This window comes from Cyprinodon variegatus, unplaced genomic scaffold (assembly GCF_000732505.1).
Source record: "Cyprinodon variegatus isolate N-32 unplaced genomic scaffold, C_variegatus-1.0 Scaffold362, whole genome shotgun sequence".
Lineage (NCBI taxonomy): Eukaryota > Metazoa > Chordata > Actinopteri > Cyprinodontiformes > Cyprinodontidae > Cyprinodon > Cyprinodon variegatus.
In genome coordinates this window covers 512893-540680 of record NW_015150815.1, presented here as the reverse complement: position 1 = coordinate 540680, position 27788 = coordinate 512893, and the positions used below count along the sequence as shown (strand labels likewise).

General features: G+C 37.4%; 1 protein-coding gene across 1 annotated transcript; it reads left to right on the top strand.

Moving 5' to 3' along the window:
* The first annotated feature begins 3856 nt into the window (after positions 1-3856).
* On the top strand, positions 3857-26960 carry LOC107092007 (chondroitin sulfate proteoglycan 4-like). The gene is made up of 22 exons (XM_015386273.1): positions 3857-4016; positions 6846-7009; positions 7424-8533; positions 8630-9040; positions 9126-9247; positions 9400-9508; positions 9655-10983; positions 12787-12879; positions 13071-13568; positions 13690-13800; positions 14572-14757; positions 14884-15066; positions 15348-15524; positions 16827-17025; positions 17111-17242; positions 18850-19025; positions 20406-20601; positions 20705-20876; positions 21031-21427; positions 22470-22622; positions 22722-23303; positions 24310-26960. Exons 1-22 carry the CDS (start codon positions 3953-3955, stop codon positions 25423-25425), a joined length of 7680 nt encoding a protein of 2559 aa, XP_015241759.1. The 5' UTR covers positions 3857-3952; the 3' UTR covers positions 25426-26960.
* The last annotated feature ends 828 nt before the right edge of the window (positions 26961-27788 follow it).

Below are 27788 nucleotides of genomic sequence, written 5' to 3'. Positions count from 1 at the left end.
TGTCCTCTGCTAGATCTGGGAGAGATATCCACAAAAAGTCTGATTTTGTGTCAGTGTTGATTTGATTCATGTATTTGTGTATCATTATTCTAATAAAAGACCCATCATCAGCCCATGTTCCATTTTACTGGAAAGGCCAGAATAATTTAATTTAACAATAGTAATGGCAGTATATACAGCTAGAGCATTTCTAGGTTTTCGAAAGGTGAAAAGGCCCAGCATCAGACATCCTCACTATGCAATATTATGTGATAGATTTTACTGAATTCCTAAATATTTGTTTTATCTGATCCGATAGCAAGTAAAAGTTCTGGGTAGAGTTATCACCAGAGGTTGGTAGGGGACCCCAAAACACTACTTCATCATATTTTTACTCAAGAGTAAAAGGTAACAATCCATGAGATAACTCGAGTAAAAAAGTAAAAAGGCCCCTTAGTTATTGAGTAACTCCTCATGACATCTGATATTGAAAACAATGTAATAAAGACAAAGATAAAGATGTAATAAAGACAAACCAAAATCTGGTATTTTAAAGACTGTAATAGGTTAATTAAAACAAGAAATAAAAGAATCAAGGCAGAAGAATCATTTTTCCAAAGCAATTTTCTTTTTAAGATCAACATGACATTTTTACACAGTACTGTATGTTAGCTGGACCTCCAGATGTCATGAAAGTTCAAGTAAGCTTATGTACAATAGAACCTACTCATTTTTGTCATAAACATTAACTGAAAGCAAGCTTGTTTGTTAACTTAGTGAAGTGACTCTTGATGGATGGAGAAGCCAAACATTTCTCTATGTTTTATTAAGATTTTACTCAAGCAAAACTAAAAAGTATGTTGCAGTAAAACTACTCCTGAAAGTATATTTTTTTCAAAAAGTTACTCAGGTAAATGTAACTAAATGTACCTGGTTACCACCCACCGTTAGTTATGATAGTATTGGTGTTTGAAGGACGGATGTATACATTTTCTCCTGGTGTGCCTCCAAATCATCCAGCCAGCATGTAGATAATCTAATGGTTGTTACGGAGACAGTTGTGGAACAGTGAGCTTTAGACACATGCCCATCTCCCTTACCATCCCCCTCTCTGACCTCGGTGGCACAATAAAATGTTCCAAGTACTTCTTTAATGCATATTATCTTGTCTTTACCATTTTGAACAGTGGCTAAATAAAATTGCCTTTGCATATTATAATGCATAAAACTTAGAAAATGGATCAGCATAAGAGAAAATAGGTGTAATTTTAAAAGATTCCAAAGCTGTGAAACATTTATTTGTATGTGGCAATGAAGTACCATAAATCAAATCCATTAATTGAATACACAACTGCTTTACAGTAGTACGGTAGTTTCAGATCTTGATTACCCATTACTTTTAAAGCCATATCCAATTAATTAGGTTTTAATTTTACTCTATAATGATGTGTTGCAGCATATTACCAATGCAGTAAATTCTATGCTACAGCATCATTGGATGTGAAACACTGCTACTGACACCATTGGTTTGGAGTTCAGTTGTTGTGCAGAGTAAATAATCAGATGTTAGGCTGTATTTCCTTAGCTGTAGCTATGGACTGTAGCTCAAAAATACAAATTAGGTCAACTTTTTAGCATTGTTTGCTATGATATATGCACATATGATAAATTACAGTCATGTAAATCTTAGTAGATTTTTTATCTCCCCATTGTAGAAATTTTTTTTTTTAATTGCTGCATGTGAAAATGTCTATTTCACCTTATGCCCACAAATGACCTCTATTTTTTATTTTTTTAATAGTAGCTATATCAAGATTAAAGTTTGGATTTTTTCTAACTTTTTTGTGCAATTATGTCTACAGTACTTTTTAATTATAGATTTTTATATGTCGTAACTATGGGTGCTATTGATTGAGATGGGAGTTGTCTTTGCCATCTTTACCATCTTTAAGACTTTTCTAGGCCATGGAAGAGGCACTGTAATCCCCTCAGCGTGAGATCCAGGCTCGTTAAAGCACACTGACCCCCTCACCCTGGGAGAATCCATCACCAGCTGAACTGTGACCCATTTCTGGGTGTGACACTTTCATTTTTAGATACTTGGCTCTAGTCTATTATTCAGCATCCTGGGAACTAAACCTAAATTACTGCACTCATCCCAAGCGCCAGCAGGGCACAGTTAGAATGAGCTCCGATTCACAGATTTCCATTCACCTAAAACCTTAAAGTGAACCCACTCATCCTTTTTTTTTTCTTTTTGCAGAGCGAGCGGGGGAGCTGGAGCATGTCCCAGTTTACATTAGAAGTGAGACATTACATCCTGGATTATCACAGCGCTTCGTTAAAGTTTTCCCTCACCAAGAAGGAAAATAAGTGTCTGATGCCTTTTGTTTATTGTTGTCTGTCTCTTAGCAATAAAAACTAGCAGGTTGAACTATGTGAACATTGGGGAAAAGGTGGGAAGAACCCATAAAATGTTCCATGAAGCCAGGAGTCTATTACAGCTGAGAAATAAAACATCTGCTGTCAGCAGTTTGGTTCAAGATGGACAAAAAAAAAAATGTTTTGGATTTAGCCTGGTGGTTTTACTTAAAACAAAAAAAAAAATGAAATGAAATATAGGGCCTTCAAAATTATCTAAAACTTTAATATTTTGTCACAGTGCAAAAGCAGATTGGATTGGAATTTTAAGAAAAACTGAATGATACATTATTTTAAAGTGACAAAAATCTGAAAAATGTTGTATTTATTTTCTATAAATCCCTCCTTGCCTCATTTTGGGAAGGTGAAAATTTGTCAATCCCTCATGATTTCTTCCTGGGCGCCCGACGATGGCAGCCCGCTGCTCCCCAAGGGGACGGGTTAAATGCAGAGGTATATTTCTCCAATGTGAGATCAATAAAGTTCAAATATTTATTCAATTATTATCTATTTATCAACTTTAATCAGTCTCTACTAAGAAAAGCACTCCCATAGCATGATGCTGCCATCACCATTTTAGGGTTGTGTGGGATGCTGTTTTATCTACACACTGCATTATTAATAAAGGGCAATAGGTTCATTTTAGGCTCATTCCAGAGGCCTTTCGTAGTAGTGATTACTCCTATAGAGATTGTTGTTGCTCTTACTTAGGACTGCTTAATGTTCTCCTTTGTCTAGTTTTTCTATCTTTTGTTTTTTTAATTCTCTCTTAATCTTATTTTTTTGAGTGTATCTTTTTAAAGCTTCTTGTACCCATCAGTGGAATGGAAATAAGCTGAAAATAAGCTATAACTTTGGTCTGTACTTCTTCTGTATCTGTTTATTTTTCTCTTGTTCCTAATTAAATAAAATTAGAATCATTTCATTCAACTTTTCATTCATGAACTTCCTTCTACTGTAAATCTTTATGCTGTTAAAAAAATTAGTTGTAAAATGTTTTTTTGTTGATGAAAACATTTGGTTGATAGCTTATACAAACAAACCACAGTGAGGATTGGTCTCATGTGTTATACGCAGCATTTTTGTATGACAGTAAATGTTACGGATTTTTGTTTTTCCCACAATAACCTGAGACGTAAGCATGGTAGGAATGATTACAGAGTCTCCTCTGTGTCTTTAGCAGTGAAACATCAACAGTGATCATGTTTCAGTCCTCCTCAGACAGGAAGCACTGCATTCCCTCCTCCAACACAAGCGCCTTTCACCTTCTTTATGTTGCAACACTCCCTCCCTGTGTTCAGGTTAGGTATTGCACAGCCACTGAAAGATCTCTTGCATTTAACAGTCTGTGGGTGGAGCTTCCCCCTGGCTGTGCTGCAAACAGCCCAGACACAGGTACATGATTTTAAATGCTGTAATCCGGGCTGTGCAAAGTGGGTACAGGCTGTGTGGAAGTTTACATTGAGAGGAATGCTATGCAGGGCAATGGAGTGTGCAGTCAAGCAGCCAGATGTTGCTCTCATCTGAATAGATAATAATAACCTGACCAACAATGGGAAGTTTTTTGGCTGATCTGCTCATACTACTGCTGATTTCTTTAGGACACGTTTATGCAGGTATGGTGCTGCTGAGAAAAAATAACTCATCTTTATAAATAACATACAAAATACTGAAAATGTGATTATTTTGTGCCACTGAAAACTTAATTACCTATTTTCCCAAAGGGAATATCTGAATGTTTACATTGCATATTTTATAATTGTATTATTTAATCTAGTCCATTAATGTGAACTTGAGATGTGAGGCACTAAACTGGATCATAACCTGATGGGATGTGTGCACTTACCTGTTTGGGAACAGCAGAAATATTTGTTTAGCTTTTAAAGCACTCTTTCACAAACCCTTAACTTACAAGAGTTACACCTTAAAAATAGACATCAATATATGTAGAGAAATATAGAATGGTCTTGGATTTTACATTTAGCAGTTGCATACATCTCTGCACCTTTATTGTGTTTAATAAGAAAGGTAGACATCCTCATTCAAGGTGTCTATTTCAGTAGGAAGATTACTAATAATCCAAAGTGTGCTGCATCATAGAGGCAGATTAGGACACACATGGGTTATGGGTTATGCAGTCAGTGGATTTATAGGCTTTATGCAGTGCTGCATGCTGGGCCAGCCTGCTGAGGGCTTCTTCCTGGGACCAGTTGGTCCTTTGTTGAAAAAAAATGTAGCCGATGCAGACACAACATATTTTCTAACCAGACATAAGAAGTTATTATGTCGACTTTTTCAAGATTAATGTAAAAAATGTAAAAAGCTTTAAGAATTTGGGGTTCCTAGTAAGTAATAGCAAGCTTTGTTCCATTCAAAAACAAAGTAGCAAAATGAAACTAATAGTTTCACTTTGGATGGTCATCTGTGCACAGCATTGGACTACAGTTTAATTTCAAAATTCCCAGCTTTAGTTTCCTCCCTGGAATTAATACGTTAAGAAAAAAAAGAAAGTTAAATTTACTTTAAATAGCCTTCCCTCCATTGATTGCTTAATTATGGAAACCTTTCAAGAGTTTTCATTGTCTCCAATTTACACCAACATACAGTAAGTCTCTGACTTGTAACTCATTGTTTGTTGTTGGGTGTTTTCACAAATGGATTATTGTTTAGACTGAGCGTTCCATTACTGACATTTTTATAGGTCAAATCAATGAAAGCAAAGGTTGTTTCCCTTTTGTAATATTCACATTTAATGGAAGGAAACAAGCATGCTCATGCACAGATGTCCAGCACATAAAACTGGGTTCTGACCTAAAGTGTAATTACCTTATTAAACAACATAAATAAAAATTTCCACAGAGGAATATCATCTGAAAATAGATGGTGTCCCACAAAAAACATGGTGGTGGCAGCTGTGGGGATGCTGTTATTCAGAAGGGAGTAGAAATGTGTTTAGGGTTAGATTTAAAAACATTAATAGAGCTAAAATAAAAGAGCAATACTGAAAGAGAATCTGATGAGAAGTAGAAAAAGATGGAATACTTGTGACTAAAACAGTGGGTTTGGAAGTCATCTTTAAGCAAAAAAAGCCATGGCTAAACTGTAATGGCCTAGATCAAAGCAGATTTTTGTGCTTGAATGGCCTAGTCAAAGTCCGAATGAGGATCTAAGGCAAAACCTGAAAGTATGATAATAGCCAACAATCTCCAGTCTGACCATACTTGGCCAATTTTAAATTATTAAACAAGAAAAGCTTGCAAAAGACATCCCCCAGAAATCTCGCAGCTGCAATTGCAGCAGAGAGTGGATCTGGAAAGTTTTGACACCGAAGTGAATCAATTCTCACTACGATTCTCAAAGTTTTCTTCTTTTTTTTTTTGATATTATGCAGTTTTGTTTTTTGTTATTTTTACACATGTCACAATCAGGCAATTAATCTGTTTTATGAAGTTCCACTAAAGTACATTGAATCTTGTGGGTGTAACTAATAAAATAGGTACTTATTCTAAATTGCAAAAAAAAAAGAAAAAAAAAAAGAAAAATAAAAAAACATAAAATATCTTCGTTTGTTTCTAAATATGTGTTTTTCCATGTGTGGTTAAAAAATACCCCAATTGTCGAGTTAAAGTGCAAAACACAATTACATATTAAGGTAGTGTAGCTTTTACAACTGAATTTCAGATCAAAATAACATTTGTGGGGAAGATTATAATTTTTGAAAGAGCATCAATGCAGATATCTGCCTGACAGCAGTAACATCATTTCAAAAAAACAAGGTGGCTGTCATAGCTAGTGAATATCAGTATGTCGCTAGAAGTGTATCCGCATATCTTATAAAGGGAATACAAATGCTATGCTTAAGAAGAAGGATTTTTATATATATATATATATAAAAAATTAATAATAGATTGGGACAGGAAAAATACTTTTATTTGTATTTGAAGTTCCCATTCAAGTTTCAGGAAAAGTAAAGTGGCAAAAAACAAAACAAAAAAAAACAACAACATCCAGCTAATGCTGATGTCATTTCAGTCAGAATGAATAAAGGTCAATTTGCATCATCTGGGTCAACAGAGAAGTCCAATTAGCATCAGAACATCTCATTAGTGAGCCATTTCTAAATGCATTAACCATCATTAACTGAAATCAGATCGAAGCTGCAAAGTGCAGAATAGACACAACATTGACAAACAAGTTAGCTAGGATCAATGAAACAGTGACTGAAAGTCAAGTCAAATCTCAACTTTTAACTCGTTACAATGACCTCTATAGGTGCTTTTTCACAAACACTATTACAAAAAAACCAGTGGATTCATTTCATTTTAATTTTATGATCCCATATACACACATTCTATATTTTGAAAAAAGTTCATAGATAAACAATGACTAAATGGAAATTTTAATTACTCTATTTCCCTCATCTGTGTCTATCCTCCATGTTACAGTTTCCTTCCATGGCAATGGCTACATTCACCTGCAAACTATAGAGAAGTCCATTCAGACGTCCATCCACGTACGATTTCGTACCTCAAGCCAGTCTGGGCTAATATTTTTGGCAGCAGGACGCAGAGACTTCTTACTTCTTGAGCTGATCTCTGGACGACTGCAGGTAAGCCCTACACGATGCATTAAAAAAATTGACTGGCTATAGCCTATGATATCAGTTTGTATTTTAAACTGAAGACAAACTAAACCACCCAAGATGCATATTAATGTGGAGCTCAAAATTAAGAGGAAAGTATATTATTGAATACTACAGGGAAATTATATTTTCGCAATGCAGAGGACAGTCTGGAGGAAATCATGCTACTTAATGCGAGAATGTTGAAACTGAGAAAAAAAAAAGGTTTTTATCAGAACATGTTTCTTAATGTGGCTGAAGAAGAAACTTTATCTCCTTCCCTAAACAGTCTGGAAACTTTGGTTTATCTTGGGGGGATGTACTGTAAGTAGGATGGCATGATAGCAAGAAAATGTTGCTATTGTTCTCTCTTTCCTTCTCACCACCACCAACACACCTTAGGTACGTCTGGACCTGGGCTCAGGTGAGCGGTCGCTGCGTTCAGCAAAGGGAACCCACTTTAATGATCTGGCCTGGCACACAGTTGATCTAAATCACACACAGCACAACATCAACATGACTGTTGACCGAACCTCTTACACTACTCTCCGGATGCCAGGACCAGATTTGGAGCTCAGTATCGAGGATGGGCTCCTTGTTGGTGGGACGGCGGGACTTAACCATCATTACCTTCTAAACATCTCAGCTGGCTTTAGAGGTTGCTTGGATGAAGTTGTCTTCAATGAACACAACCTACTCTCTAGCCTTCAGGGGAATTCTGGGTACAAGAGAATCCATGAGGTTTCACTGGGTTGCAGTCCACTGTTTTCAGCAACAGAGGAAGATCCTGTGAGGTTTTCCAGCTCTAAAGCCTTCATCTCTCTACCCCAATGGGAGGTTCTTCAAGAGGGGATATTTGAGTGTGAACTTCACCCTTCTTGGAAAGAAGAAAATGGATTGGTGTTGTACAGCTTTGGGAGTGAAGGAGGGTTTGTCTCGATGGAGATCAGGAATGGCCACGTTGTGGCCTCAGTAGGAAATGGAAAGGGTGGTAAAACCGAGGTGCATTCACTGACACATGTCTACAGCAAGCACACCTGGTACACCATCCAGGTGCTCCTACTACCTGATAGCATTCAACTGAAGGTAGGCAAGGAGTTAGTGAAGACCAGTCTGAGTCAGGACCTCCAGGACATCCAGCTTAAAGGGCCTCTCTTCCTTGGAGGACTGGATGAGGTTGCTCTAGAAAAAGCAAAAAGTGCTGGATTATCTTCTGTTTCTCTTGAAAAAGGAGGAGGGGGAAGATCATTTAAAGGCTGTCTACAAAAAATTACAGTGAATGGCCAAAAGACTGGCTTACCTCATGCCATAGCCACTAAGGATGTTACTGTGGGCTGTAACATAGGCCAGGCTCCAAAGGTAGTGATCATATCCAGTTCCACAGATTTGCCTGAGCACGATGTTGCCACCACACAGACTATCGGCTACAGGAGGGTCACAAATTTATTGTCGCTTCGAGCGTTGGAGGTCCCTGAAGGTGGCCAGGCACTGCTTGAACCCAAACACATAAAGGTAGATCCCTTTTATGTTTTGCTCCCATGTTTTGTGTTTCTTTAACGGTGCAATGATTGACATATTTGCATGTGTTTCCATTTGACACTCCGGCAGGTAAATCTTGAGTTTCGCAAACTAGGGATCCATCCATCACAACTGTTATGTCGCATTGTTGAGCCTCCTGTTCGTGGTCAGCTGCGTTTGAATCCAAGTCCAGATCCAGATGGGTTGCCTGAGGAGACACAGGAAAGGATCCTCGGAATAGGGGCAGAGGAGAGGGATCGTACTTTCAGCATCTTGGACCTGTGGCAGGGCCGGGTCATGTACGTTCATAGTGGCTCTGAAGACCAGGAGGACTTTTTCACATTTTCCATCTTCTCTAACAATAAGAATGAGATGCCTATATTTCTGGAAGAAAGTCATTTGCACCGGTTTAATATCAGCATAACTCCAGTTAATGATGCTCCTGTTCTTAGTTTGCCACAAGGAAACCTGTTTACTCTGCCTGAGAAGTCTAGACGACAGGTAGGCAAATCAGAATGTCTATATATAGAACTCCACTGAGCTATTTCAAGATAAGAAAATTAAAATAATTTGTAATTTATGACAGCTGACAACAGATATGCTGAGAGTGTCAGACCCTGACAGCAGGCCTGAGGATCTTGTCTTTAGCACAATGGGAAACCTAAATTCTGAAGCTGGTTACCTTGAGAACCAAGATTACCCTGGCAGGTAAGTCTTATTATCTGAGATATTCTGACGATGCCTTGCATTTATGTACATAGGTTAATATATGTATAAATATTGTGGCCTTCAAAATAAAGCCTCCAAACAATCATTTGGCAGCATAAAAATAATGTATAAATATGTTGTCTCTCTTTTAGGCCCATCAACTTGTTCTCTCTAAATGATCTGGAGGATGGTAAGATCACCTTTGTGCACACAGGAGTTTCTGCATCCAGGCTGGTTCTCAGAGCCAGCGATGGACATAGAGTAAGTAAACATTTGGCTACTCTACTGAATTTGAATCAGTTAAGTTAAATGTGTATATTCACCTTTCAACCTAATATCTGGATAGTAAAGTTACTGTATCTTCTCAAAGGCTTTTCCCCATTTCCTTTCAATTTATTTTCTTGCAGGTCAGCAACGCAGTAGTTTTAAGAATCATGGCAGTGACACTTGAATACAAAGTAGAAAATAAAACCGGACTGGAGGTGAATCAGGGGGAAGCTGCCATCATCAGCACCAGTCACCTTGCTGTACAGGTCAATATGGCAGATAGTTCAGTAGATGTGTGGTATGACGTGACAGAGTTGCCACAGTTTGGTGAGATACAGAGGTTGCACTCAAGTGGCGAATGGAAATCCACCACCTTTTTCTCACAGAGACTTCTGGAAAAGGAAAGGATCCGATATCTCAGCACCTATCACGGAATTCAGACTCAAAGCAACGTTAAGGACCAATTCAAATGTAAAATAGTCATCAATTCGATTGCAAGAGAGGAAGTTGTTTTCCCTATAGAGATCCGCTGGATTCAACTGAAAGTAACACGTAGCAAGATGGAAGTGACTGGTCTTGAGAGTGCCGTTCTTACGCCTGAAGACCTTCATGTGATTTCTAAAGGTATTAAAATCAGTGAGAGTGATCTCTTCTTCAGAGTCCTGACAGTACCAAAGAAAGGGAGGCTGTTCCTTAGACAGAAGGTTTTGCAAAGGAACTCAACCTTTAGCCAAGAAAACATCACAGAAGGTTTGGTGAAATATGAACTTTTTAACAGGCTGCATGATGACACTAGAGATTCCTTCAGCTTTCAGGTTTTTTCTGCTCATGCTGCTTCAACACCTTATGACTTCAGAATCAACATCAAAGCAGAGTCAAGTGCAGTAACTGTCCTAAATAAAGGCCTTTCGATCCTTGAAGGAGCAAGTAAAGTAATTACGAAGGACATTTTGTTCACTCACACGGGAAGTAGCCGAGAAGTTCATTATAATGTAACTGTGAGCCCCAGGCATGGGCAGTTAAGGAAGATCAATCTGTCCAACTCAACTTCCATTAATGACAACATACTGACATTCACCAATCAGGACATCACAGAGGAGCGTGTCATGTATGTTCACGATGATAGCGAGACCAAACAGGATTACTTCATGTTTCAAATTGCTGTGTATAAATCTAACAAACAGGCAAACAGGAAAGACGAGGGAAACCCTGAGGAGCACATCTTTAACATCTCTGTTCAACTAGTCAACGATCAGAGACCTGTCAGGGTTGTTGATAAGGTCTTCCATGTGGCCCGGGATGGACAGAGGTTGGTGACATTGAAAGATCTGCGCTACCGAGATGATGACTCGGATTTTGAGGACAGCTGGTTGGTCTATACAAGGAGGGGGATCCCAATGGGAGAGCTGGTGCTGGCCAGCGATCCAAGTCACAGGCTGTATGAATTCACACAGCGGGACCTTGAGCAGGTTAGCTTTTAGCTCTAAATCAACTTTATGAATGCAAATACAGAAACCTTCATGAAAAAACATTTTTGCTTATTTACTGATTTATGTTTAAATGTATGTAATAATATATATCAGTCACAGAGGAGGATGTGAAACAGTTGTCCATAGGAATCCTGACTTGCTAGCATAATGTAATAAGTCTAAGTCTATAGACAGATGGACAGACAGGCGGACGGACAGACAGACATTATAAAGAGCCGCAACCTTTTGTCTTATTTAAAAAGCATGTAGTCTCTTCTATTTTAAGGATTGGCCCACAGACAGTCACGTTGCCACAATATACACTACATTATAAAAGTGATTTCCTTGTCTGCCTCAATCCAAAGAACATGAGGGTTGTCATATTCTTCATCACTAGGGCAATCTATTGGCCACTCCTGAGAACACATCTCCTTTGCTTTAGTTAGAGTTAAGATGTGGCATCCAATGCTTTGCATTTTTTCAAAGAAAAACTTCTTTCAAAATGTCATCCTTGTTTTTCTTCGAATTTCAGGCTATTAAGATATATTACTTGAAGAATACAATGATCATGATAGGAGTAATTTGCTCTATGACTCAATACCCCCTAGAAACAGGTTCAGAGGTTACTAACTGAAGATTCTAAGGCTCATTGATAATCTGAATACATGAAATATAACTCACTATTGTAAATTATGCCTCAGTTTTTTTTATTTGAGAGGACTAAGAGGTTACGATTATGGTGTCTCCTTGAACCCCAGTCAGCCTCGGCAAATGGCCGCTCACACTGGGCCTGGTTCTGCTGGAGGTTTCTTCCTTTTAAAAGGGAGTTTTTCCTCTCCACTGTCGCTACAAGCATTCTCTGTGTGAGGGATTGCCTTCGAGTCAATGAGTTGATGCAATCAACTGGTTTTCCTTAGATAGAAAACTTTGAATCAATTTGACTGTATGATCTGGTCAACTTTAAAGTGCCTTGAAATGACATGTGTTGTGAATTGGTGCTATATAAATAAACTGAATTGAATTGAATTGATAAAGGATTTCTTCAATTCAATAGATTATTTCTTTATGAGGGATTTTCTTCCCCACTTGTAATAAAAGGTCAGATTTTCTTTCTGATATTTTGCTATTCTTCTGCTTGGAAAGTTGAATTCAATATAATGTTTTATAAACATCTTGATGAGGTGTACAAATATATTTAAAATGGAAAAAAAAACTAATAGGAACACATACAGAGAAAAGTGAATTTCATTTGAATAAATGTAATAAAATAATTGCTAAATAAAAATAAATAAGAGAATACAAAATTAAGTAAAATAGGAGGATAGTTATAAAACATTATGAGATGAAAAGTGGAACTGCAATCTTTTATAATGTTTAGGTAGAAAATTCAAAGGCCACTCTAAACGTGTATCTTTTTTCTTGTGCCAGAGAAAATAACACCCTCAAATCAGAACATTGAAGGGACATATCTGTAGGATGTCTTAAATAATTGATAAAAATCACTTGAATATTCAATTTTGGATCCGATAAATGTTCTTTAAACAAATTGAAAATAAAAGAAAATTCTTATACTTTATGTTTTTGTAATTAAGAAACAGTGAAACATTGGGCTATTTGCTGTTTTTGCCTTGACATTTTTTCTTTAAATATATTTTATTTGAAAAAAGAAGTTTTGTCTGAAAAATGTAATCCTTATAATTTACACCCACTACCTTATTTGGACCTCAAAATGAATAATTTGATTAAATATTGCATCCTTCGCAAGCTAATTATTGTCCTAACTATATACTTGTCTTTCCTCAGAACAAGGTGTTGTTTATCCACAGTGGTGTTAGCTTTGGCCGCTTTGTGCTTTTCGTAACAGATGGGAAACACTATGTGTCAGCGCTCCTGGAGGTGAATATATCTTTTGCTTTACACTTAACCCTTCAAAGGAAGAGAGTATTTCTAGTCTTTAAACGCATTTCAAGTTTCTCTTTACATTTAGCTCCTTGGTTAGTAATTGGATTCATACCAGCATTATTGTCCTTATCTCATTCATGATATGACCAGATTATATTTCTTTTCCATGTGCCTATTTGGTGAAGGTAATTGCACAAGATCCATACTTGCAAGTGGAGAACAACACGGGTCTGATGGTCCAGCAGGGTGGGATTGCAGCCCTGACTTCTGCTAACCTCAGCATCATCAGCAACCTAGACATACGGGACCCCCAGGAAGTGACTTTTGAGGTCTACGTTCCACCTAGTCAGGGCGTGCTCTGCTTTAATGATGGGCAGAAGGAGGCAATCATTGGAACTGATGCCATTTCAGTTTTCACCCAGAGAGACTTGGTGGCAGGACGTCTGGCCTATCACCACAGCGGAGGCCACAAGTTGTTGGACGTTTTCAATGTGACGGCAAGAGCAAGAGAAAGAAGCACTGAGAGGCTCACTGAAAGAGGAAGGAGGGAGGTGCATTTGGATATCGGAGTGCCGGTAAAAATATATTTGGAGAGTCATCACAGGCCTCCAACCGTTAAAACCAACCGCCCGGTGGTGGTGGCGGAGGGACAGAATACCTCCATAAGCAGGGAAGATGTAGAGGTGAGAGAGGGAAGGTCCCTTATTACAACCAATTTAGCCAGGTTCTGAATAATATAGATCTATATGTATTATTATTGTTGCTGTTCTGTCAGTTTGATGTCTTTTTCTTTTTATACACCAGGTGGTCCACGATGACAGTTTACCCTCAGAAATAATCTTCACTGTCCAAGTTCCTCCTAGAGTCGGCATCATTTATAAATCACCAAGCAACAAAAATCAGGAAGATATAAAGGTAGAATGTTAAACAGAAAATGTTTTATATTGTCATTGGCAAACTGTGTCATCATGACAGGATACCTATTATCACTAGACATACTGAAAGCTTTTAGATTTTAATTCACACTGATAGAAGGAAATCAGTTTGCACAAATCCAGAAGCAAAAAAATGGACAAATAGATGAATGCAATGCTCCAATAGTACAGAAAAATCTGGATAACTAGCACTCCATCGGAGAGAGGCATGTCAATATATAAAAAATTATTTAGAAAATGTGGTTATCCAGATAGTTTCCCTTTTATCTAATAGTTAAACACTTTAAAATGAGGCTTCTCAAAATTTGGTTTAGTAATAAATAATTGGATAAACAAATCAGCAAATAAAAAAAGTTGCTAAATCTCTGTGTTGTTTTTATGATTTTGCCTTCCAGAAATGTAAATGGTAGGTATCTTTACATTTGTATATAATGATCTATAACTATTGTAGCTTTTTAGAGATAAAACATGATCAAATGGAACATGTTGGAATTGGATTTAATCAGTTTTCGGTATTTAGCCATATGGTGGCACTTTGCTGACAGAAATAAAAAGTCTAAAGCATTTATCAGTGTGCCTAACACCTTTTTTTAGTGATTATATATTGTGTTTGAACACCAGTATCTAGTATATATTTTACCTTTTTGCTACCACAATATAAAACAAAGTTAGCCCAGACTAGTTTAACCAATTTATTTACTTAATAAGTTTGTCAAAATACATGTTTTTTTTGCTCACTTGTTTTATCCAGGGTTTCAAGGAGCAGCCTACAACCTCATTCACTCAAGAAGATCTCAACCAGAGATCTGTTATGTATCAGCAGCAGGCTGCAGGAAGTATTAATGACTCTATCGTCTTAGAGGCAACAAATGGGGTGACGAAGGTTGGACCTTTTACAGTGATGATTGACATCATACCGATCCTGCTTCCCCTACAGGTATTAAAGATATTTGATGCCTAAACTTGAATAAAAGAAGGAGGGATACATAAAGATCTATGATTGAGGTAATTTTACAATTATTCAAACCAACTGCAGTTATTTCTGTGTTTTTCCAATCCTCAGGTGTTAAACTTGACTCTGGATGAAGGGTCGTCCCTGCCTCTCACATCGAGTATTATCAAGGTTGCCAGTCATCACTTTTCAGGGCTGAATTTCCTTTACCAGGTTATTGTTTCACCAAGATGTGGACATTTGGAGCACAGCCGTATCCCGGGAATGCCTATCCATGCTTTTACACACACAGAGGTATAATTAAAAAAAATATATTTCAATGAGTCAAACCTATCTTTGTGAAACTCTTTCCTAAAATTGGAATTTGTATCTTTCTTTTCAGATATGTAAGAGCTAAATTATCCTAGCATGCTTGCTTATTATAAACCTTAATGTATTATTACAAAGACTTTTATATTGGCATTACTGATTTTTTGAATATGATCTTCTTTTTTTTGAAAAAATGAAATACTGATTTCCCTATATATTGCTTGAATTGGACCATGTTTGAATTTAATTCAAACGTCTATTTCTAGGTGGAGCGTGAGTACATCTCTTATGTCCATGATGGTAGTGAAACTCTGATGGACAACTTTACAATTATAGCCAATCAAACAGAGATGAAAAAGCATAGCTTGCCTTGCACGGTTCACATCACAGTCACACCTGTCAATGATGAGACCCCTGTTGTCACCACCAACCGTGGGCTAAAGGTAGGAAAGTCTCTAAGTTACCGTATGTCTACCACAGGGAAGAAGTTTATTAATACTAATTTTATTGCTTTGTTTGGTTTTACATTAATCATGACCCACCTGGGTCTTTTCCTCATACTGTATGTTTAGCCCTGTTTGAGTCATTGCTTTTAAAGCATGGCTGTTTAGCTACAAGTGAGTTTTTAGATTGTTAAAGAAAAGACTCCTGAGAATATTGATGCATGCTCCTTACAGAGATGTAAGCACATGTGTAAAAAGCAGATTTGTTGCTTTGTCAGGTATATCACGGATAAGCCCCCAAAATATGTTATGGCAAAGATTAATTAAAAATGAGTATTCATTCTCGCTTATTTTCTTTTCACAATTTGGTAATTGTTTTATTAATCACAAAGTACGCTTAAATAAAATGTATAATCAATGTGGAATAAGAATATAGTGAATTTTATTTAATCAGCCTAAGTCTTATACTTGAAGATTTAATAAACAGGATGCTTTTAAACAGCTATTAACCAAATTTTAGTTTGCCATTTTCGTATTCCCTTAATCTTTCTTCCTCTCTCGGTCAGTGTTTTGTTTTCCGAGATCCACATATCCTGCCACATAAATATAATGAGTAGAATTGGATAGAATAGAATACTTTGACTCTAAACCTAACCCACTGTGAGTAAATTCAGATTCTGTTAGATTCTTTTCATTTATATAGTTCCCTTTCACACTTGTTATCTTAAAATATATTACAGAGTCATTCAATCAAACTGACAGACTAGATGAAGGCTTTCTTATTTCACACCTGCATGATGTTTATCCCTAAAAGACTTTACAGGGCTGGGAGCTTCCACAATGATTGCTTAACCAACTATTTAAATAAATTAACACAACATATCAATTGAAAAATAAACTATTTAAAATTATCATTTTTTCCAATATATTGCTAATGCAGGGAGTCTAGCGTATTAACATCCTTTAAATGAATAAAGTCTCACATAATAACTTCCACTAGATTTATCAGAGGAAGTTATGCGGTGTTTATGTAAATAGTCTATGAACACAGTTCTTAATTTTCAAAAAATAAATACTGGAATTATGTGTTGTTTAATCTGTCTCAGTTTTATGGGTTCTTATAGAAAGTACCAAAAAATATAATGTATTTTTTTTAGAGATGACATTATTTCTGTTCAACAGGTTAAATAACAGTTAAGAGAACATACGCAACTCTAATTTAAAAGAGAAATCAGGATAGGTTAGTTTTCTCAGAAAATGTAAGTGTAACATCCTTCCTGTTTTGTATTTCTGCTGCTTCAGGTGTGGGTGGGGTCTATTACAGAAATAAGCACCAATGAACTCAGTGCAGAAGACTCAGATACTCCACCTGAGGGCCTGGAGTATGTTGTCACACCACCTAGCAATGGTCACTTGGCTCTGAAGCGCTCCCCATCTAGATACATCTTGAACTTTACCCAAACTCACATACAGAGCAGGCAGCTGGTGTTCGTCCACAGCGGTAAACATGCTGATATTTTTATGGTGTTATGGCTCTGATGTAAAAGACTGTTTTTTTTTTTAACCTGTCTTGTCCCCCCCTGCAGGTCCATTAACGGGGGGCTTTCACTTTCAGGTGAATGATGGAGTTAATTTTGCTCCTCGGCAGATCTTCAGTACCACAGCCCAAGCTCTTGTCCTTACTTTACAGAAGAACCACCCCATGGAGGTTTACCCAGGTATATCTTACTCCTCACTTTTTAGAAACAGTATTGCTTGTTAACAACTGTCTGGAATTAGACATAATATGCCTGAAGGTTTCAACAAAACCTTTGAAATTATGAATAGAAAAGCACTTAAAGAAAGCAGACCTCCACGAAATGACAAATTTTACCCTATATTGTGAATTACACCTATAACTAAACCTCACATATGATCTGGATCATTATCGAATTTTAATGAATTGTTTCTTGGCATGAGGTGCACCTTTAGTAAAAATTTCCTTAAAATCCTTTCATAGGTTTATAAATAATGCCCCACGTGTGTCTGTAGCCTCTGGTGTTTGGTTTGCGCTCCCCTTCTTCATTGACTCTGCCTTCTTGTTTGATCAGTAGATCGAGACTTCCAGCGAGGGATGGCTTACCTTTTCATGTTTTTGTCTTCAGTATTATACTGTGGACTTTTTGAGTCAGATGCCGAAGCTGCCAATAGTCACTTCTGACTTCCTCTGGTTTAGGGGGGGAACTGCTTGTTCTGTCAAATAATGTTAAAGAATTCTTTAAAAAGTACCTGTATCCTGTTTATGATTGGAACATCATAAAAATTATAATTAATTCTTCCTTGGACTGAGGTGCACCTTTGTTAATTTAAAAAAAAAAAATCTGTTCATAACTTTTCAAGTTATCCTTTACTGTATGCAGACAGACAGACAGACAAACAAACAAACACACGTACAAACTCTACTAAAAACATAACCTCCTTGGTGGAGGTAATTACTTGGCTAATTGGGATATAGTACCTAATGCATAATAAATCTTAGGTCCTTGTGCTGTAATTTTCAAAACTGCCACTCGGGGTCATTGGCGCTCTAGTCTGCCTTGGTACTGAAGCAATTATCCCTAATTGTGGCAGAATATGTTGTGATGTTCTCTATATAAAAAAGAGCAACTAACATCTGTGGCGAGCCAACACTCGTCATCAGAGGCAGTTCAAACGCTTACTCTGGGCTTCAAAGATGTGCATTAAACTAAACTAAAATGAATAAAGTCAGGCTAAAATAAAATACAAAAAAAACATTAACACTATACATTTATCTACATTGAGTGTCTTCAGCAAATTCACAAAGCTATATGGATGTATTTTAATTTGTGAAAACTAGAATTTTCAGGAACTTCTCAGTTTTTTTTTTTTTTTGCAGGCAATAGAAAATATGCTTCACAAACTCTTGAATAACAGCATTGTTTGTGACTTGAATATAATATTTCCCATCTTCCTAAAACAGGAAATCGGAATGGAGGAAAAAAAGAGCACAAATGAACTGTTTTAATGTTTTTTTTTTAAATAAAACGAGACAGAAGTGTCTTTGTAATATTTCATCCTCTTTTCCATTGTTGCATTCCAGAAGTTTTTAATATTGCTTTTATAATTAACTACCTTTCTAAACTACTAATTGTTGTTATGTTATTTAAAACAGAAACTTCATGAATTTAATTTATTTAAAGGTTGTGCCTCAGTAGAAGAAACCGACCACCATAGCTCTAATAAAATAAAGTACATACTTATATACACTAAATGTATTCTTGACCAGTCAGATATTATTTTCTTTTCTCTTCTGTTCTCTTTTAAGGCTCGTTGACGCCAATCTCAGAGCAGGAGCTTCAGGTTGTTACCAACAACATCAGTGACATTGCAAGAAACCAATCTGTTGTTTTTGCTGTGACTGCTCCTCCAAAATTTGGTCGCCTGGTTCAACGAATGCCTGATAACTCTTTTAGAAACATTTCCACGTTTACTCAGCGCATGGTAGGAATCTATGATTTGTATTTTCCTTTTGTGCCATCTTTTTAAAGAATAAGCTGATAAAAAGTTGCATAGGTACCTGCAGCTCGTTGAAAGGTCAAAAGGTATTGTTGGTATTGCTTATAAAAAGGTTTAACGTAGAAGTGTTTTCCCCGGAAATTGTATTGGCAAAGATGTTCACCTATTATAAATTAAACAAAGGTTTTAGGTTTAATTATTTTTCTTTTTTAATCTGGCCCAGAATCTTTCCTTCTAAAATATTCGACCAATTTCTCTGAATAATTTCTAATGAGAAAACACATTTTTGTATTTTCTTTACTTTAGGCTGTGTGTCAATTTACAGAAGCGTTATTTGAACAAATGAAAAGGCACTTAAATGTGTTTACAACTATATTAAAATGGCTTTTTTTGTAGAGTTCAAAGAAAATTGATTTTCTGTCAAAAAAGAAATACTGGAAATGGCACACCTTTTTCCTTTTTTTCTTATTTTAATCCAAATATATATATATATATATATATATATATATATATATATATATATCAAATGACCCTTAAACCAAAAACTTCAGTGAATCATCTTTTGATTCAAATTTAGTAAATTTAGTAACAATATAATGTTATCCTGCGTCTTAACTTAGTACTTTTTACTTACTTTGTCTAAAGGATAATCAGCCAATCATCATTACTGTGGTTATGATGCTCCTTCAGTGATGCTGAGTGTTGATTTGTGCCACACATAACTTACAATGCATCGTCAGAAAACCTCAAGTTTAGCTGCATCAGACTAAGTTTTGCCACAATGTTTTCTGCCATTTTAGCCAGGAATTAATGTTTATTTAAAAAGGTGTCCCACTTACCTTACTTAACTAACTGTGCTCTTATTTTTTTTTATATTTTCCCCCTAACAGATTTATTTGTTTTTCAGTTCAATTCTACAGATCCTTCCTTACCTTATAAATGAAACAAGATGTGAAACGATTTATCTTGACCTAATTTTTTTTAATTTAAAGAATCCTGTATTTCAAAACAGATATGTACTGTGTTTGTGGTATTATTAATACCAAATATATTTATTAAAACTTCAGAAATTAAACCTTTCCTAGTTTAAATGATAATGTAGTCACAGTTACATTAGTCTCATGTTATAACAACATTTTTGAAAATAATGTGATTCCCTAGAAATATTCCAGGTTTAGTTTTAAAACATTAAGAATACATTAGCATTATTTTTTAAAATATAACAAAGCTTATACATACTATTTGCTTCTTACTGAACATATTTATTAAAATCAGGCCAAATTATTGTTTTTATATAAAAAAAAATAAATGAAAAGTTTATTGTACACACACAATTAATAATTGGACCATCTCTCCTCCTCTCAGGTGAATGACGGGTTGATCTTATATGATCAGAACAAGCCAGAGTCGGTGGGCTGGTCAGCTGCAGACTCCTTCTCTTTCACCGTGTCCTCTCCTCCAGCTTTCCTCCCTCCACACACCTTCACCATTTTGATCTCCTACCAAGCCAACGATCACCTTGGCAACCCTCAACAGAGGACCAGACTACTAAACAATGCAGGTACCTCCTCTCTTTCAGGCGGACACAGTTCTCTTTCTTGCAAACAAAGAGAAGTTCAAAGGGACACATTTTATTAGTTTTTTCGTTTCTATTATTTCGCCAGGTGCTGTGGTAGCAGAAGGAGGCAGAGTGACTATTGACCGCTCTAAACTTGATGCCTCCAACCTGCTGGGAAACCTCCCGGAGTCCAACAGAAAGGACCACCACATCATGTACCGAGTGATTTCTCTGCCTCGACACGGAGCACTGACTATACAGGGACACAATCTCACCAGGTGACATCCTGTGTAAATTACCTGTCTTTAATTTAACCCTGCCATACCCTGAAGTGCAATATGAACAGTGTTGAAATGAATTGAGAGTTAGGAAATTATAGTTTCAATTAATTCAATAAGGTGATCCTTTCGGATTTATATGATTTTCTCACAGGAGCCAGACAGATTTCTCACAAGCTACCCTGAACAAGTTTGGGATCATGTACCTCCATGACGACTCAGAGACAACGAAGGACAGCTTTACTTTTCGGGCCTGGGTGGCTCCTTTGCATCTTCCCTCTTCCTCCTCTTCATTGCCCTTGTCTTCCTTTTCCTCCGATTCCTCGTCTTCCACTTCTTTTTCCCCTCTCTATTCTCCTTCGTTGCCCTCCTACCCAGCACTGGGCACGGCTTCTCATCGCCACCCTACCATGGACGGCGTGGCAGTGACAGAGATGTTCAACATCACTGTGACGCCTGTCAATGACCATCCACCGTTAATTAGAAGCAGAGCCCCGAGCATGAAGGTTGTGGTTGGGGAGAGAGTCATTCTTGGGCCTGATAACCTTCAGGTGAGCCAGTTATTCATAATAGCTCTCCTTTAGGTCATTTTTGATCAAGACGAAGAAAACAACATCCTGTTCTTATTCCAAGTCAGTACAATTTGGGCCAATCCAAAACAGTTCTACCACACCTGCTGCTCTAAATGTCCTTTAGGATTATGATGTTGTAACCAGAGAAAGATCCAGGTTACTCCAAGAAATCCTCATGTAATGCTATTAGAAGGAAATATATATTTATAGTGTATATAATTTATAGTGGTGTGCTTTGTTTTCTGGAGCACAAGCCATACATTTTTTTTATAAACAGACTAAAATTAAGAAATACAAGACTGATTTTCTGCAGTTGTTCAAAATACCTAAGGCTTCTGGATTTCATTTTTTGTGCTACTTCAAGTGAAGTATCATTTTTTTATTTCCTTGTTTTCATTCAGGTCCTACATTTAGCTTTTAAACTAAAATAAATGAAAACTTTTACCAGTGGAGTATTATTATTCATTCCCTGTTATTAAAACCCAGTTCCAATTATATATTTTATTGTTTACCACGTGAATAATTTTTTTAAAATCTAGATTAAATGTATAATTTCCCATTGATATAACAGAAAAAATAAATATGTGCTTAAACAAATTTTAACGTAGTTTAAAAATACAAGGGGAGTTAATTTTCCATCATGTTAAAGTTGATTGTATATATACATATATATAAAGATTAAGAACAAATGTAGCAGACAATGTCACTCAGCTTATATTCCTGCTGAAAATGTATTTCATATATTCAGTGAGATAAAGAAATTTTTTTTAGGATTCTTTTTTTTTCGATTTCAACGGATTCCTAAATCAGTAAATTTTCTGATTCAATTTTCTGATTGAATCAGTTAGGAGTAGTATCTTAAGAAAAATCTTCAAATCTGAGTAATGATATAATTTCCTGGTAATCATAACGTCCCTATTACTTGGTAAAAAATTACTGTTAGTTTTAGTTTTGGTGATTTTCTGTCTGGCTGAATATTTTTTAAGCCTTTTTCAATAAATCTAAATTTTTTTTTTAAAAGGTTGAGGACCATGATACTCCACCAGAAGAACTGCACTACCTTGTGATCAGCAAACCCAACAACGGTTTCCTGACTTTGGGAGAAAGACCTGAGCCAGTGACTTCTTTCACACAGTATGACGTCAACCACGGCCGACTGCATTTCACACAGCAGGTGAAACAGACAAATCTAAATCCTTGTACAAACTGTAAAAGTGAACTCTTCCATTGCGCCTTTCATTTTTTTGTAAGACTGCTGATATTCCTACTACAGGGTGAGGTCTCAACTGGAGTTTTCTACTTCAATGTCACCGATGGTCATCACCGTCCACTCTACAAGCTGTTTAGCTTAGAGGTTGTGAAGCCATCTGTATCCATGGTTAACAACACAGGCCTGTCGTTGGTTCAAGGCCGCACTGCGGTTGTGTTGACAACCAACCAGCTGGCGGCTCAAACCAACGGTCAGAGGCAGGCTAATATCTCCTACATGGTTACCAAGCACCCACGCCATGGACGCATAGCTATCAACGACCAGGAGGTCACCACCTTCCAGCACGAAGACCTCCAGTTTGGTCGGGTCGTCTATCACATGACTGATCTCAGCGAATCAGAGGACAGCTTCCAGATCTCAGTGTCCGCCTGGTCTTCTGGTGTTGACTATGGGAGACTGACGGAGCAGACGGTGAATGTCACTGTGAGGCCTCTGGTCTACCTTAGAGAACCAGTTAGAGTCCCGAGTGGTATTGCTGTAAAATTGGGAAAAGCCATGATTGATGCCTCCGAGCTCGCCAGAATCAGCAGGGTTGATCCAGTTTTTGAGGTTCTCTCTCCACCGAAGCATGGCAAATTAGTCAAGGTAAATCCTTATTGGTGTAAACTTTGTACATTGGTTGCATGTGTCGTATATCCCAGTTCATCTAGATCAGGGGTGCTCAAGTCCAGTCCTCAAGAGCTACTATCCTGTAACTTTTAGATGCATCTCTTCTCTAACACACCTGAATAGAAAGGCTCAATCCCCTCATTTAGCCCAGCAGAGGCATGGTAACGAGCCATTCATTTGATTCAGGTGTGTTAAAAATGGGGTGCATTAAAAAGTTGCAGGATAGTAGCTCTTGAGGACTGGACTTGAGCACCCCTGATCTAGATATAAACCTTTACTGCAAGTCTCCAATAATGTTAAATTTTGCTTGATATCCACCCAGAGGTGGGGGATCTGGAGTCAACAAGTCATCTCTATATCATGTATTTAAAGGAGGTGAGTCCAATCTGCACAGTGAATGAACCTGTGCAGATTGGACTCACCTGCTTCAATGGCTGGGCAGAACAAATACGTAACATAGAGATGGCTTGTTGACCCCAGATCCCAATCTCTGTTCTACCTAAATCAGCCGTACACTCTGTAGTAGATATGTGTAGATTTTCAACAAATCCTTGAATGCAGCTGCATAATCTCACATTTAAAGTTTTTTTTTTTTTTTAGAAGATTTTTTTGAGCAATTGCACAAAGTGTCTGTATGACTGTATACTGCAAAAGGCTATAGAAAGCATGTTACCGAGGGCTGAAAGAGGCACTGTCACTAAAAGCTTAGTGTGAGGGATTGCATTCGAGTCAATGAGTCGATGCAATTAACTGGTTTTCCTTAGATAGAAAACTTTGGATCAATTTGACTGTATGATCCGGTAAAGTGCCTTGAGATAACGTGTTATGAATTGGCGATATATAAATAAACTGAATTGAATTTAAACATTTTTATTCCAAAAAAAGAAATTAAATTTTGCAGCTGCATAATTTAAATTATTTTTTAGCAATAGGTAGGGAGATGCTGATGAAACTCCTAATGCAATGATTTTGTCTCATTCAGATTACCTACGATCCAAACCATGCATCAGAGGCACTGAGGTCATTTACATTCAGGGATGTCATACAGGGCAGAGTTGCCATTGAAGAGACTCTCAGTGACGCCGACAGCCAGATCCACAATAACGAATCCACGCTCACAAAGGCCCGTGGCCACACACCAGCCACTCCCCTCAACGATTCCTTCACCTTCCTGCTAAAAGCCGGAAACGTCCAGCCAGCGAAGGGCGAGCTTCACTTCACCATCTTTCCACACCACCAAATGCGACACGGCACAAGAGGTTTCCACAAAGTACGTGGAGCAAGTCATGAGCACGTCACCACCCGTTTCGGAGCCCACAACAGAACGACTTTAGATGATGGACATGGAGAGGCTGAGATGCACAGTACGACTGCTGAGAGTTTGCACCCTTACATTTTGTCAAATAAAAACCAAAACAAGACTCAGCGGAAGATAAAGCCCCACAACCGCTGGGGGAACCGTACGCGCAGTCATGGAGGAAGATCAGGGACCCCCCCTGAGATAGCAGTAGAGGGGCACACTCATGCTCCACAGCCCCACACCCCTCCTGTCCCAGAAATACAGGTTCCAATAATCCCTCCCATCCCCGACCTGGTTAATGTCGAGATCCTTCCTCGTCCTGCCTCTGACCCCCTCCTCATCATCCTACCCCTCCTGGCTTGTTTGCTTCTCATCGTAATCCTTGTGGTTCTGATTCTTGTTTTTCGCCATCGCAAAGAGAAACAAGCTCGGCAGCGGCTGATGCACGAACTGGCTGCAATGCAGTTACCCAGTGAGGACAGCCCTTACCCGGGCCGGCCGCAGAGAAGCATGGCCATGCCTAATGTGTTAGTCACCCAACTCGGCTCTGCAAGCTGCCCTACCTCCCCAAGGGTATCCATGACCCCAAGGAGGAGTCTGGCTCCTGGCATGACCTTCTGGGGGCCGATTGAATCTGATTTAGCAGGTAGGGATGGAAACATCAGGGGTCGTAACAATAGTGAAATAGAAAATCTAGGCTGTGCTAATATGCCCCAAGTTTCTCCTGCAGGGTTTAAAACCGCTTGGAGATCCCGGTCCCCTACTCCAACTCTTAAAGACAGCCAGTTCTGGGTTTGAATACAAGTCCTTTGTACAAAAACTGTGCCTTATAAAGGGGGGATCAATAGAAGCGTTTGCTTTCTATTGGCTACATGTGACATTTCCTGCTAATTTAAAGTATCTTCCATCAAACTTAATTAGCCTGACTTCAAACTTAGATTTATGAGGAAAATGTCATGTGACTTCTGTCTAGGGTGCAAGAGTTCCTTTGGATGCAGTCAAGTAAATAATTAACTAGGAAGACTATTATGTTTTTTAAAATACTACCACAGTTAAGTTTAACGTTAAACAAAAAATCCAGTGGCTTGTCTACACCTCAGTTAGGTAACATCCGTTAAATAAATCTCTTACCTTAAGTTATGTTTTTTGAATATGTTGGTTGTTACATTATGCTTCACTGTACACGTCTTTTAAGCTTTATATTTGAAACATAGTGTGCATTAAAAAATAATTAATACCCAATAAAATATTCTAAATTTGCCACAAAATTTTTACAGACTTCATGATATTTTGCATGGATTTAATAAGATAATTGCGGAAGTGCTCAACTGCAAACACAGCTGCAAGTATACAGTAAGTGAATATAAATTGTCAGGATTAATTCGATTTAACCGGGAAGTTTTAATAGAACCATAATTTCATTCATTTCAGTGTTTCTCTAACTTTTTTAATTTTCTTAACTTTTTTTAATTTAAACCTCCACCCGTGTCTTTCTTTCTTAAAACTGAAATTCAGACATAAAATAGGACAATATTAATTAAACAGGCGACTTTTAGAGGCTTTTAATTGCACTGGATTTCTGTTTAAGGGTGTAAGGATAAGGAAGACTGCAAAATCCTGAGACTGGGCAGTGGAATTTAAGGAGTAAATCTTCATTGTGAAATAAGAAGACAGATCATTATTTTCTGCCAGACTAATTACACACTACATAGCAAAGAAAACAACCCCAAATGAAAAATACCAATTAAACGTATCCAACAACAAAGAAAACAATTTACAAACCAGGAAAAATCTTTAATTAAACAAAACGGCAGCTTTCCTCTACTACTCCATTCTGATAGAAAGAGGTTCTGGTTACAAAAGGCATTAAAGTCTTAACAAATAAAGTGTATGGCAGTCAGGTTATTTAATTATTGTTTGCAGTTTCTTGGTCCTTTTGTTTTCTGTAGGGGAGGTGATAGTTCTGCATGACACTCCATGCATTAACATTATTTTGAAGTTTCATGTCTCATTTTTCAAAGTTTGCAACCAGATAAGACAGTAAACCTCTGCAAAGGCTTTTAAGAGAGGTAGATAGATATGTTCCTCATTCTTGTTACGTTAAACCCCTTAACTGTGTGCTTTATATACCTGTGTTGTTTTGTTATATGTGAAAATTGTTTTTAATAAAATATGTTTCCTAAAAAGGAGTGTCTTTGTCAGACAAACAACCAAAATGATTTCTGAATATAATATTTAGAAAATGAAATAAAATTTACTCAATTTCTTTTGTAAAGGCCAACAATCTGCTTGTCTTTTGACAGTAAAGTTGCAAGTTAGAGATCCGAACTAACTCTCAGGTTACCTTTAAGATAATGCAGATTGATTCCTAAAAGTTTATCAATCTTTTGTTATTTTCATTTATGTTTTTTATGTTTTTTTTTCCAATATACACTTTAAAAGATGAGAAATAAAAGATGCAAAATGAAGAGTGAGTGAAGAAGGGAAAGAAGTTCTTAATAATGAAGAGCCTGCGGTCAAAGTAAACTGATCTGAAGTTTGTGATTGTGGTTTCAGGTATCAGGTGCTGTTCCTGGCTGCACCAGAAAAACAAGTTCTAGAATGCTCTTTTCTTAGCATACATTTTAGTTGCTAATTTTCAATAAACACATTTGATTCTGAATGTCTTTCTGTGACTTCTAGATACATAAATTAGACATCTTTAAAGTCAAGAAAGGCATTTGAATATTCAATTATGGTTGGGTTATTTAATGGATTCTGAAAATCTAGGGGATTTCTAGGTAGAAAAAGTGGACATTGGGAGCCCCAGGGTGGGACTTTTGGAGGCTGGGTGCATATGGTCTTTGTCTCGTAGTAGTTTACCAGATTGGGTGGCTATGCCCTGCAGTAGTGGATTTGGGGTAGCCCTTGGGTCCCTACTCGGGTTCTGGACTGATGTGCCGCCTATTGCGCCCTGTTCCTGGCCTCTCTTTTCCCAGGGACTGCCAATCCCTATCTCAGGTGGGGAATTGGAGCTGGGGTAGGGATTTGTGGGGAGGGGGGCCCCCTGTCTGGGCAGTTTTCTGCCCCTGCTGCTTGGTGCCCTGCTTCCCTGGGAAGGGGTGGAAAACGGTGCCTAATGGGGTCAGTTATAAGGGAAAGAATATATATATATATATATA

Coding starts and splice junctions, on each gene's coding strand:
- LOC107092007 (XM_015386273.1), top strand. CDS start 3,953: ATGGGAAGTTTTTTGGCTGATCTGCTCATACTACTGCTGATTTCTTTA. Junction 7,010..7,423: donor TGATCTCTGGACGACTGCAG/GTAAGCCCTACA, acceptor AACACACCTTAG/GTACGTCTGGACCTGGGCTC. Junction 14,758..14,883: donor CGATCCTGCTTCCCCTACAG/GTATTAAAGATA, acceptor TCCAATCCTCAG/GTGTTAAACTTGACTCTGGA.